Source organism: Melanostigma gelatinosum, assembly GCF_949748355.1.
Source record: "Melanostigma gelatinosum genome assembly, chromosome: 19".
Lineage (NCBI taxonomy): Eukaryota > Metazoa > Chordata > Actinopteri > Perciformes > Zoarcidae > Melanostigma > Melanostigma gelatinosum.
In genome coordinates this window covers 1083317-1097500 of record NC_136652.1, presented here as the reverse complement: position 1 = coordinate 1097500, position 14184 = coordinate 1083317, and the positions used below count along the sequence as shown (strand labels likewise).

General features: G+C 45.8%; 1 protein-coding gene across 1 annotated transcript in view; it reads left to right on the top strand.

Moving 5' to 3' along the window:
- bcl11bb (BCL11 transcription factor B b) overlaps positions 1–13586 on the top strand; it is a 32386-nt gene extending 18800 nt beyond the window's left edge. The window contains exon 3 of the mRNA XM_079291077.1: positions 8601–13586. Coding sequence (XP_079147203.1) covers positions 8601–10654 — 2054 coding nt within the window. The 3' untranslated portion in view covers positions 10655–13586. The remainder of the gene's footprint in view (positions 1–8600) is intronic.
- Positions 13587–14184: the final 598 nt, after the last annotated feature.

The following is a 14184-nucleotide window of genomic DNA, read 5'->3' as shown; positions in this document are numbered from 1 at the left end:
TGTTGTGCAGCCGGCCTTCACTGGATCACAACAGCTTATAGACGAGACACAGAGAGGAAAGCACAGAGAGTCTCATGTTACCTTATTGCACAGAAAGGCTCAAATTGATAACTTGATCATAATTTGTTTAGATGTGGAAAGAGACAGTAAATCAATTTGTATCGACATCTTCCTTCTTAATAGTTTGAGGGTCTCACATATAGCATTGCTACACACAATATTGGGAACTGGAGCTCTAGTTTACAGGTGAAATAATACACATACTCTTGTACACTGATCACACGGACATGTTATATCTTGTTTGATTCATTTGTGCAAAAACAGAACAGTACAGAACAACTGAGGGGGCTCAAGAAGTCACTGCTCCGTAGCAAGAAATAATCCAGTGCACAACCCCCTGTAAAACCACAACGTGGTGCTTTGACACCAGCTAATCTGACCAGCTCCTTGATGAATCCTTATATTCAAGAGAGAAATTTTGTTTTTACCCAAACATTGAACCGTCGCTTCAAGAGTTCCAAGCATATTACACACCACATGCTGCTCTTCAAAATGGGCTTCACGACCTCTTTGCCAAGATCGTGCGAAGCTGTTAAATATAGAGCTAGATATCTGTGGTCCATTCTTTATGTTAACACACTCTCTGCTTTTGTTACTCCTATTTAGTAAGCTAACAATCTTTAGATCGCTTGCAAATTGGTTTCAGATGATGCACCACTCCTGTGCCTTCTCCTGTGATTGTCACAGCCATTGCTTTGTGTTTGAACATGAGGAAAAAGCACTGTATCCTCTCAAAGTCTTAAGTAGACAGAATTACATAAAAAACTGCAGAATTTGTGGAGTAATAGTGTATTAGATCATGAATGTTCAGGCTCTCTTTCCCAATCACTGGAATGCACTCTACGCCATGTCTGAAGCATGTGAGGGGCACGTTTTATAGCGGGCTGATTGGGTTGGAAGGGCCTGTGTGCTTCATTCAGGGCCACGGTGGTATTTTCCTGTGGGCTGCTAGTTAAGTGGGACTGACTGCTTGGCTCCAGTGGGCAAAAGCCAGCTGGAGACCATTACTACTGCTGAAAGAATATAGCACCCTGGAAGCCTGAGATACACACAATGAGCATGTGCCTGCAAACATATGCCTACGTACATGGATGATACCATACACACACACACAACACAAACAGAGGCACAAAAGAACAGTTATTTCCTATTTTCTCTTTCTATTTTCACACACACACACACACAAACACACACACACACACACACACACACACATACACACATACACACACACACACACACACACACACACACACACATACACACACACACACACAAAGGAAAGGTAAACTGAACGCGTGACGTGTCAACAGGATACGTGCATATCACGGGTTGAGCACTGTGTCTCCATGCTTATGCTCAATTTCATTTAGTTTGGTTTAGTTAACCATTTGTTTAAAATAATTGACCCAATGAAAAACTTAATAAACCCACAGAACAGAATTCGCGAGTCACTCACATGTCAAAGTCAATCTCCTATTCACTGCCAGCGAATAGGAGATTGACTTTTTGGACGGAGCGAGCGTTCCCGAGGGGTACGACTGGAGCTCATTTGGATGTAAAACCTCGAACAAACATTGTCGGTCTCCATTTCTCTGTCAAAGCAGCTTGAATTTTTGATTCCATCACCTATTCAAACATTTTGGTGTTTTTACGCTTGTCTGCAGCATCAGTGGGGACCTTTTCTGGAAAATATCTCACCTTGTAAATATTCTATTTATTAATTGTGGATTTATCCTTTAATTCAGCATGCTTGCACCCCTACAGTTCAACCTAGTGGTGACGCTATTGGTTCCTTTTTTTATTGTAGGCGTCTGCTTTCCCTGCTGCTGTGTCATGGTAAAATGGGTACGTGATGTAATGAGAGATTAAAATGGTTGTAATTCTATTGAAATGGAAATGCAGGCGATAAAGAAAAACAAAGTGCAATTCTTCTTCTGTGTCCCATACTGTCTGCCATTCTCTTTTTTCCTCTTTTGTTCTCCTTTTTCTGCCCTCCCGTTCCCTCTTTCATCCTCTCCTCCATCTTGCTCCACTGTCTTACATCTTCTCGCAACTACAAGCACGAATGAGTGTCATCCATTTGTCACATGACAGACAGCAGACCCCACAAGTGTGTGCACATAAACTAAAACACACACACACACTTACGCACATACACGTTCAGGCGCTGGGACCAGTTAGGAGCTGATGCAGATGAGTCAGGCTTAGAGAAATGCCAACGGGAGCTTTATGGAGCGCCCTTTTTCTTTTCATTCTTTCTTTTTTTTGTCCATCTCTTTCTCCCTCCCTCTCTATAGAAGCCGAGCCAAAAGTCATGGCTCTTTACTGACAGAGAGACCTTTGTAGTTATTTTTCACAGATCATCCTATGTGCCCTATGTGGAATAGCTTGCGGTGACGTGCTCCCTTGGTCGTGCTACATGAGAGTCTGTTCCACTCATGCATTGTTGTACAGCTGGAGTCGCTCAATGTGTGTGTGTGTGCCTGTGATCAAGTTGTTGGAGATACCTGATCCCTTTTATTGTTCATTTGACCTGCATCCCAGGACGCATGAGGGTCAGGGTGGAGTACCTTGTACAGGTGCTCAGTGTGGACATAAGAGCAAAGGAAGAGAAGAAGAGAGAGAGAGAGGGGGGAGAGAGAGAGAGGGGGGGAGACAGAGAGAGAGAGGGGGAGAGAGAGAGAGAGAGGGGGCAGAGAGAGAGAGAACTGAAGAAATAGAAAATATATCGAAAATATTTTTTCTAGCAAACACATTGAGGAGCACTGTTTCTTTAAATCCTCTCTCAGGCATTTCAGCTGATCATATTGGCTGCAGACACACACACACAGACACACACACACACACACACACACACACACACACACACACACAGACACACACACACACACAGATGTATATGGTTAGCAGGCCGAAGCTGGTTTGAGTTAGCATGGAGCCAGTCACACTATGTGAGAGCATTACCCCCTGCCTGCTACTGCCACCCTCCACAGTCTCTTTCCTTCTTTCTGTCTCTCCAGCTCTCTCTTTGTGTGACAGTAAGCGCCTGCTCGCTGAGGTTACATACCGGGCTCCCAATGCCCTGGGAAACACACACACACGCACATGCACACGCACACACACACGCACACGCACACGCATGGCCTTGTGTCTCCTGATTAGCCCCCTTCATGACAAACAAGCCATCAGAGCACTGAAGAAGGAGGAGAAGAGTAGGAGGGACGGATGGGAGATGTGAGGAGGAGAAGAGGAGCGGAGTTGTAAGGGGGCGGGGGGCAAGGTGGCGAGGTGAGGAGGCTGGGACCCCTGGGGACCCCGAGATCACAGCCATGCTAATGAGGACCTGCTTTGCCAGCAGCAGAGGTGTCAGCTAACCCCTGACAGGTGCACACACGCGTACTCCCAGGGCTGGTGCCTGTGTGTGCACGTGTGTGTGTGCTGTGAGGTTGTGTGGGAGGGGCTGCAGGGGCAGGTGTGTGTCCCAGTGGCCTAGCCTGCGGGCGGCTTTGTTCTGTATGCAAATCCGGCAATGTGGCGTTCTGTCGCCCTTGATGGAATGTTGGAGCAGTACGGCGAACCTGAACCCCAGGAATGCCACAGTGACATGTGACATGTAGTATATCGTCTGCCTTCTCAGGCCTGGACCCGCACTGTCTTCTTTAAGCAACATTATTCTACACACTCCAAACTTGTGCCAAACTAATGTAGAGAAGTTGGTGGCCTAGCGTTCAAAGGCTACTCATTTTCAAATACGATTTGTACTTTCCTGAGCTTCATCAGAGTTGATTTGGCATCACTGAGCATTCATTACCATCCAGTGTCAGCTGTGGAGCTCCACTGTGCCCATCTCTTCCAGGGCTGAGCCTGTGGATTCTCGTTATTCTTCTGTGGTCTTATTATAAATCCCTCTGGATTAGAGCATCTGATAAAGACCCCAAAATGTAAGTGTAATGTAAATACAGGGAGCTCATGCTTCGAAAACATAAATGAAACTCAGGCTGGGGGCACGGCAGATGTGAATTTCTAAATTAAACAGAAATCCACATGTTTACACCATACGCCTGGTGTCTACTTCAACCCCGCCAAGCTCACACCAACCTTTCTACACTGGCCATATGCAAACAGTCAATGCCATGGCTCCCCTTCATTCACTGGCATTTTGTTTGTACTTTTTAAGGCAAAATCATGGCTATAAAAGGCAATCTGGAAAGAATAAAATCTGATGTAAAGCTCAGATCTCAGTCCCCGAAGACTGGGTTAATTGGCCTGGTGGTTTAGTCAAAAAACAACCCAGGAGAGAAGGAGAGCATTATTACTGGCCCACCTCAGCTCCACGCATGTGCCAATGTTTTAATAACTTCCTCCAGGCCTCCTGGCCCTTAGTCCTTGTTTTGTTGCACAGGACAAAGAACTGTGCTGCTAAACTGGTCTTAGGTCTGTATTGTGAGGTCTGTTTCATGCAAGTCTGCCTGGGTGGACACCTGGGCAGAAATATTACTGCTAAGTCAACGATTTAGATCATGTCAACGGAATGATATCACCCTGTAGCTTTACAAGCATTTGTACTGCCTGCAAAATGACCAACACCGGCACAATGCATTTCATAATGCAGCCTCATATTACAGAATCCTGCTTTGACGGCATGTAATTGAACCTTTCATCTTATTCCCTACACAGCATATGTGTGTGCGTGTGTGTTTGTCAGTGTGCGTGTCTGTGTGCAAGAGTAAATTGTCTGATTCTAGCATTAGTGACTACGTGGAGAGGAGAATGTAACTCTTCCAACTGGTAGTTGACCGTGGCGGTCAGCAGTGGAGGGGTCCCTGCCATGTCAATTACGACTGTAATTACCACAAACTGAAGCATGACACGGCCCACCGTGATTCTTTAATGAAGGCTTTTATTGGCTGGAGCACTGAGCAGCGACAACATCTATCTGTCTATCCATCTATCTATCTTTATATTCTCTTTTGTTTTCCTCCCCTCCTCCCCTTGCTTGCTTGTTTGGGAAGTTGATTCAATTTGTCTTTGTCCGTCATTAGGCAGCAGCCATCAGCTGCCACTCTATTAGCTGCCACGCTTCCTTTAACAGCATATGGCACGGCTGTGTAAGACATGACAAGATGCAAATATGTTGGTGGTGGGCTGGAAGGTTGTAGGGGTATATGATAGTTTAGCTTGTACTGATGAAGCGTGCAGACCAAAAGACATATAAGAATAATAAGAAAAACTATTTGATGAACTGAGAGAGATCATCAATCCCTCTGCCAATCTCACATCTTCATTTCATATTGATCCTCATGTGTTGATGAGATTACACAGCTCCCAAGTCTATAGACCCCTCTTGGTCCCCGGGGGGCATGTAAATACCCTCTATGTGTGTGTCACTGTACGTGCGTGGCCAGACGTGCCCAATCACGCCTGGCCCTTAAAGTCCCTCCACCTCTCTTCTTGCCCCCTCTCCTCCTCTTCCCTCTCCTCTTTCACTCTCTTCTCCGCGTTCAAGCTGTTAAGCTGTCCAGCTCTTGGCTGCCAAGCGTCCGTGTGAAGCCTCGCCAAACTAAACACGGGCAGGCAGCCCGCCACTCGCCCCACACACACACACGCGCACGCACACACACACACACACACACACACACACACACACACACACACACACACACACACACACACACACACACACACAAGCACAAAAATACATCCACATAAATGCCCACACATACACACGCGTTAGTAGCAGGAGTCAGGTCATGTGCCACACCACACAAACAGTGAGGGAGAGGGCTACACCAGAGCCCCACTAATAGCAGAGAAAAACAGACAGAATCAGTAAATGAGCCCCTCATTAACTTTTTCTGACCCTTTCTCCCCTGGAGAAAGCCAAACCGATCACACTGCCAAATCAGCTTCCTACTAGACACTGTACTAGACACTGATCCAACATCAGCTTTGGCTCATCTGTTCTGCACGATACAAGTGTGTGTGTACTGATGTGTGCTGTGAGAGAAGCCGGAGACATGGAAGGAAAGAGAAAAGAGAATATCGCCACACATGTAACTGTGCTGCCTGCGTTTTACATTCCATGACTATGGTTGGCTTCGAGGCAGCCATCTTACTGTAAGGGCTGTGTTCTTGATCACACAAGACTGGGCAAAAGTCAGTTCGCCGTCTTTATTTTCTCCCTCCAGGCTTCAAGCTTTGCTACTTGCGGTAGCTGCTGATGATAAAGTAGATGCAGATGCCTTGCAAGCAAACACAAGACTGTGTTCAATGCTAGCCTGTGTTGAATTAGATCAGCGGTTCCCAAACTTTTTAGGCCGCGCACCCCCTTCTACATCCCGACCGGGTTCGCGCACCCCCCCCCCTTAATAAAAAAAGAAGCAACAGAGCCTTTTAAGCCTTCATAGCCGCATAAGAATCGGACCAATGAGTGAACAGTTTGCTCGCGCGTGGCATTTGTTTACAAGATTTAGTCCGCTGTTAAATGTTGCAGTGTGAACACAAACCGAACAAAGGAGCAACTGCAACAAAGCAAACGAACTGAAGGTGTGAAAACGCCCTGAAACACTGCAACAAAGTTTCAATAACTTTCAGTGACACAAGGCGTCACTTTTAAAGAGCAATACGGATGCGAGCACACACGCACAGGCTCAGAGGCAGATTATCACATTTAATTTACAATTAATGAGCGACTAATGTAGCCAGGATGTCTTCGGACAAAGCATCGATGCGGCGCGACACAGTGTTGTTGGACACCGGGATCATGTCCAACTTTTTTGCTTCTTTCTCCCCAATCATACATTCCACCATCTCTCTGGCAGCTGGCGAGCTCACGTCTTCGGCGATTGTGTGCGGTAGCCCCTTTCTCGCTATTCTGTAACCAGATATGAAGCCCGTAGTGCGTCATTTATAGACCCAACACATGAATGAGACTCCAGTTGTTTTTGGCTGTTTTGTAACTCCTCCAATTTGGATATAAAGAATGTAAGGGGCTTTTGACTTGCACTGGCATGCTTGGTGTTCAGGTGGCGACGTAAATAAGAGCTTCAGACTGTTAGCCAGAACCTCACTGCACACCACGCACTGTGGCTTTGGGGAATCTGCGTTGCCAATCCAAGTGAAGCCCAGACACAGATACTTTTCATCATATTTCCTCTTTTTTTCCCAGTCTGATGCTCTCTCTCGTTTCCTCTTTTTTCACCTTGACTCCGCGATGGGCCGATGTGCTCCCCATTTGTCTGTGCTATCCCTTCCTCCTTTTCGGTCTCCTCCGTCTCATCTTCCTCTGACTCTGGCTCGATTTCTTCTCCCGGTCTCTCCCCAACGCACCTCTCCGTTCCCCTCGCCTCCGATTCCTCTCTCTCTCTCTGTCCCTCTCCTCTTTTACGACTGATAGCTTCAGATGTCCCACCTGACAGTTTTTAAATTAAAATTACATTTTTTTTTTATATTTAATATTATTACACCATCAGACCGCCATTACACTTTTCCTCTCGCGCACCCCCTAGAGGCAGCTCGCGCACCCCACTTTGGGAATCCCTGAATTAGATGAATCCCGGCCAAGGCTCTTTTTATGACTCATAAGCGGGCTGACACCGCCGTGCCATAGTGACTGATAGATTCATTTGGCATTTTTAAGTCATGCCATTTAAAAGGCCAATTTTTCTCTGATTGACATAGAGTTTGTATGTGTGTGTGTGTGTACAGTCACAACAAATCACTTTACTGTTGTTATTACACCAGTGACGTTGAGCTTTATTTCATGTGGATGCTGTGTTAAGACCCCAGGGGGCTTTACTGTTTACACATGGGTCCATCACCTCTCCTGTCTTTCCTTTTGTGTGTCTTTCTTTCTCTCAAATGCCACACCTCCTCCTCCCTCCCTTCCTCCCTCCCTCCCTCCCCCTCTCCATATTTCCTATTTTCCCCATTTGTGTGCTTTTTTCCATTGCTGTCTCCCCTGTCTCCATATGGAAATGACAGAGTAGACGAGATGGATCTGTATATTAAAGCCTAGCTGACATTAGAATTAGCATAATGTGTTGTGGCCTTAGGGCAGGACCTGCCATCTGCATTAGCCTGTAGACACACAGACACGAACAATTTCATACACACACAGACAAAGAAAACCCTCATAGACACAAACAGAGAGTTCACATGTTTTAAGTACAATTCATTTTACTCAACGTTACGTCGAGTAAAATGCGTTGGTTCAAATGAATGAATAAAGTGATTTTTATTTTTATTTTACAATATTGGGGGCGACCGTGGCTTACTGGGTAGAGAGGGTTGTCCGCCAACCGAAAGGTCACCGGTTAGATCCTCGGCTGCACCGTGTCCTGTGTCGAAGTGTCCCTGAGCAACACACTGAACCCCTAGCTGCTCCCCTGGGGCCTGTCATTGGCAGCCCACTGCTCCCTATACATACAGGGATGGGTCAAATGCAGAGAATCATTTCCCCACTGTGGGACTAATAAAGGAATGTTTCTTCTTTCTGTTTCTTCTTTGATGGTGATTTTCTCTCTCCTGGCCCACAGATAAAGATGAGCCATCCAGCTACATCTGCACTACCTGTAAGCAGACCTTCACCAGCGCCTGGTTCCTGCTTCAGCATGCCCAGCACACTCATGGCATCCGCATCTACCTGGACCACCACCCAGTCAACTGCTCTCTCACTCCCCGCATGGCTCTGCCTCCTCCCCTGTGCGCTGATGCCCTGCCCCGCTCCCCTCTCCCCACTTTCCTTGGTGACACCAACAACCCATTCCACCTCCTCCGCATGGCTGCGCCCCTGCTCAGGGAACACCCCCCTCCACCGGGGTACATGGAGACCCGGCTGCCTGCAACGCCACCCTTTATCAGCCCTCCCCCACCCCCTAGACCCGCTCTAGAGCGGCTGCGCCCAGAGGAGATGGGGCTGCTGTCCCAGCACCCCAGTGCCTTTGAGAGGGTGATGCGGATGACCCCCATGGAGCCTCCTTCCATGGACTTCTCCCGACGGCTGAGAGAACTGGCAGGCAACACTACCAATAATGGGGGGCCCACACCTCCTCTCTCACCCAACCGTGTGCCACCAATGCATCGCTTGCTGAGTCCCACGCTTTTCCAGGCTGGCGCCAAGCCCCCGGCGTTTCTCACCTATGCCCCGCAGCCACCCACTCCTCAGAGGGGACATGGTTCTTCCAGCCCTCCTGACACACAGGGTCAGAACCAGACCCCGGGGAAATCCAAATCCTGTGAGTTCTGTGGAAAGATTTTCAAGTTCCAGAGCAACCTTATAGTCCACAGGCGCAGTCACACAGGAGAGAGGCCGTACAAGTGTCATCTATGTGACCATGCCTGTTCCCAGGCCAGCAAGCTTAAGAGGCACATGAAGACACATATGCACAAGTCTGGGTCCATGGGTGGCTCCCCAGAACAGGAAAATAGAGAAGAGGGAGGAGAGGGTGGAGAAAAGAGTAGGAAGGGAAGTTCAAGAGGGATGGGGATAGACAATGAGGAGGATGAGGAAGAAGAGGAGGAAGAAGAAGAGGAGGAAGAGGAAGAAGAGGAAGAACTGCGGAATGGAAGTCGGCCAGATTCAAACTTAAGCGAAGACTTCCATGAGTTCAGCCAGAATAGGGTGAATGGCCCCAGACAGTGTCCGGGGGAGAAAACCCTGAGCAGGGATAGAGTAAGTGACAGTGGCGGGGTGGGCATCATGCACCCGTACAACCATCTGGACAATCACCTTAGACTTAACCCTAACAAGAGAGGCCTGGAGAGACATCCTAATGGAGATGGTGGAGAGAGGGGTGAAGAAAGAGAGAATGAGAGGGAGCAGCACAGAGAGCGAGATCAGCAGGTGGAGCAGAGGCCTGTAATGAACGGCAGGATCAGTATATCTGAAGCAGACTCCTTCCCTGGGCTGTTCCAGCGTCGGCCCACCCCCATCACCAGCCCAAACCCCTCCAACAACAAGAGGATCAAAATAGAGAAGGAACAGCTGGAGCTTCCCCCGACCTTACCCCTCATCTCCCCGGAGAATGTCTACTCTCAGCTCCTGGCAGGCTATGCTGCTTCACGCCACTTCATCAGAGAACCTTTCTTGGGATTCACAGATTCCCGTCAGTCGCCGTTCGCCACCTCCTCCGAGCACTCCTCCTCAGAGACTGGAAGCCTCCGCTTCTCCACCCCGCCAGGGGAGATAATGGAAGGAGGTAGTGCCTCTGGCCGCAGCGGCAGCAGCACTCCTCACCTCCTGCGAGGACCTGGACCCGGCAGGCCCCCGAGCTCTAAGGATAGGAGGAATGACACCTGCGAGTACTGTGGCAAGGTGTTCAAGAACTGCAGCAACCTGACGGTGCACCGACGCAGCCACACAGGCGAACGGCCCTACAAGTGCGACCTGTGCAGCTACGCCTGTGCCCAGAGCTCCAAGCTGACACGCCACATGAAGACCCACGGGCAATTTGGGAAGGATGTGTACCGCTGCGACATCTGCCACATGCCCTTTAGCGTCTACAGCACGCTGGAGAAACACATGAAGAAATGGCATGGTGAACATTTGATGGCCAGTGAGGTCAAACTGGAGGAGGCGGACAGAGGTTAAGCCAGCAACCATTCGTTATTCAGCCTACAGTGTACACAAGCAAGCAATCACACACACACAAGCAAAAGCAGACACATACATGCACACACAAAATCCCTATAACCACTTCTTCAGCTAGGCGGCTTGGCTGGATAATCTCTCTCTCTCTTTAAAAAAATGTAGACTGATTGATGTTCATCTTTTTTTTTCCTGTCACAGAAACTGCCACCTGAGAATATAAACAAAGGGAAACTTTAATGAGAACTTGTCTGGAATGCACAATATGGCATTTCTTGGCAAACTGTCTGAGGATTTTATCAGTTAGGAATCCATGGAGCCTTTCTACTGTGCAATAATTTCTGTATTTATTGGATTTTTGTAATGATATTTGGCATGTGCAGGTACATCTTTGTGGGATTTCATATGGAGTTAGTTTTGAAATGTGCTAAAACTTTTTTCTTTCTAAAATGCGATAACTGGGAAGAAGTCACCATTAATACACATTTTCTTTGTGAAAATGAAAAGCAGTTGATTTTTAAAGTAAAAATTATTGTTTTTTTATATTAACTGCAGCAGCGGACTACAATCCACTCCCTAATACAGGCCTAAAGCACTGAATGTCAGCCTGACAATAAAACATCATGCTGGATTTCAAAAATCCAACATTATCTTAAAGACCTGATAAGTTACTTTGCATTCATTCAGGGAACTTGTCCTTGAAAATATTGGCATGTGAATAATTTCAAAATGCAGTTACTGTATTGCTGTCCTTGCTTGAGTCAGGACATAAATAAAGGTTGCACTTAATGGAGGTACCTTTAACTGATGCTCAGTACATTCCCAATGTAGGATTGAATACCATATTTAATATGTTGAATAAGTTAAGACTACTTATGATTATTGTGAGGAGAACAGTCCTGTTTATGTTTTGTAAATATATTCTTTTTTTGATATGTTAAAGTTGCCCCGACTGTACGTGAAAGACGGCCTAAAACTAAACAATCAGAAGACCAGCTGCTGGCATCTCTCACATATATGCTAAGTGTAACTACCATTCATTGCTTCATCAGACCCACCGGATTATCTCCCCCACTCCCTCCTCCTGTGTGTCTTACTCAAAGGCAGTTTGTTAAACTAAAGCTACTTCAACAATTGTAACCCTTTCTAAATCGTTCTCCATCTCCCTGCTCGCCTCACTCTCTGACCCAGGTCGACTTCATGTCCCCTTAGGATCCACCAAATGGTTCCAAATGCAATTCACATCAGTATGTGTTGGCGTGTGTGTTCTTCTCTCTGCAGTGTGTTCTAAGCCTCTCTCTCCGACGGTGTCTTTTCACAGTTCACTAGCTCAGATTCATGCATTAGAGCGGCTTTTAAAGGGAAGCCTGTTCATTGGCCTCACAAAGTGATATGGCTTTAACTCCCAGTAACAGATTTTGCGACAATGTCCATGTTAGTGACTTTTGGGGATTACAGTTTTTATTTTCTGCATCGTTCATCCTGAAATGAATCTGTTGGAGAAAAAAAAAGGCTATTTTATGAGTTATGATCATTTTGAGCACAGCGGCAAGGGGGATGGCCATGCGGCCTTGCGTAGGGGCTATTCTTCTGGTAAAAATGAAAGATTGAAACTAAGAAATGAAGAAGTGTGAGAAAGAACTGGAGGGAGAAAGAGCAATACCTTGGCCAGGGAGGAGAGTCATTCAAATGAAATTGGAAGCATATGAAAAGTGTGTTTTTTTTACCCAAATGCACATTTCCTGGCCACATCTTGTAACGGACCATCAGAGTGAGACGGAGCGAGCGTGAGAGGGAGGGAGACGGTGATGCCACATGAAAGGAGATTGAGACTACATCTTTCATTTTAGTACTGCAATTCTCAATCATCCTCACTTGAAAGTTTGACCTGCTATTTCGGCCTATTGTCAGCTTTTATCTGCATCATTGTTTCGATAGAAGAAAAAAAAGGATTATACTGTATCTTAAATGCAAATTCCTCTTTTTTGATTTTAAAAAGGAAATGATGAGGCCACAGCAGTTATCCATAAGCTAGTTCAATATATTAACAGCGAATTGACATAAGAAGTGAGATCGGCTGAAGAGCATGTCACGCTTACACCATGAGAGCAAAAATCACGATCCTATTGTAGACACACGGCGTATTCATTCCACTGAAACTCAGCTCAGCCAAAGTGAGGCACACAACTATGAAATATATCAGATCCAAACGATGAACAGTGGAACCCTGACAGAGGTCCAAATCACACATGGACATTCAGGCTTACATGTTTACAGTGTTGAAGTATGCCGTTAATCAAATACTCTGTGTAAGTGTTGAAATGATAATAAAGTATTGTTTTCGCCAATGTTCTTTCAAATGTTTTTGAATGCCATAGCAGTTTTGTATGATTATCATGGTGGAGGGATTTTAGCTTCATGAATATGTTTCTGTATGATTACTTGTTCACTGTATGGGAAGAACATTTTTTAAATGTAATATTGCAGAATCATGCCAGATTCTTTTCTAGTGGTGCCATTATTGACTTTTCTGTTTTGTTTTATTTAATTTTTCTTTTTTCTTTTGAGATCATTTCCTGCTGTTGGTTTGGTGAAGCTATCCTCCGAGTAAAACAGAAAAGAACAGAATTACATGAATGAGATGATCCTAAAGGAAGACCTGTGGGAAGGGAATGCAATGCATTGAGCAGGACTCCTTCTCCAAATCAATTTAATGAGACGTTCATGAACATTGACTTTACTTTTTCCTCATGGTTGGTTGAAGGTCTTGTGATGGCACTTACAACTGTCATTTTAAATACATTTTCATATTTCACTTGTCACAACTTTCACTTCCACTCTTTGTACAAAACAGTTTCCTTGTTTTTGTTTTTTGTTTTGGGGGGGGGGGTGCATCATTGTGAAAAAAAGTGATTTCAGAACAGTACACATCTGCTGTTTTGAACATATATGTATTTTTGTAATGTGTTGAAAAATCAATACAAGAAAGTCAACAGTTCAATAAATGTTGCAATTGCTCTATGATTGAAGCACCTTTTCATTCTGATTATTTCATCCTCTTTTTCTTCTACCATCGTGATTAATAGCACACATTGGAACAGCTGTATACATAATAGGTTTAGTGTACAGCTGCAACTATTGTTACTGCACCACCATTCTAATCCAGTCCTTGTAACTTACTCTTTTATCAACACATCTAGTGGAAGGGGCTTTGCCAAAATAACATTGCAGAAAAAGCTGTTTATAAGCCCATTGTGATGATTCTGATTCTGAGGTTGGCTTTAGGGTGTGGAACCTTGTATTACTGCCAACTAGCAGCCAACAGCGGTGGACCTATGCAGGATTTAAACCATCAACGTTATCCTGGGTCAGAGTGTAATAAAACACACAACATGCACTTATAAATGGGACACAGGGAAAGGTTTTTGCACTGAACATTTCCATTTATTGTTTGTAAGGAAAACAAATAGTTTGTCACCTGTTTCTCCTCTGATGTGATGGCACCGTCTGTTTAGACCCAGAAACATACAGGA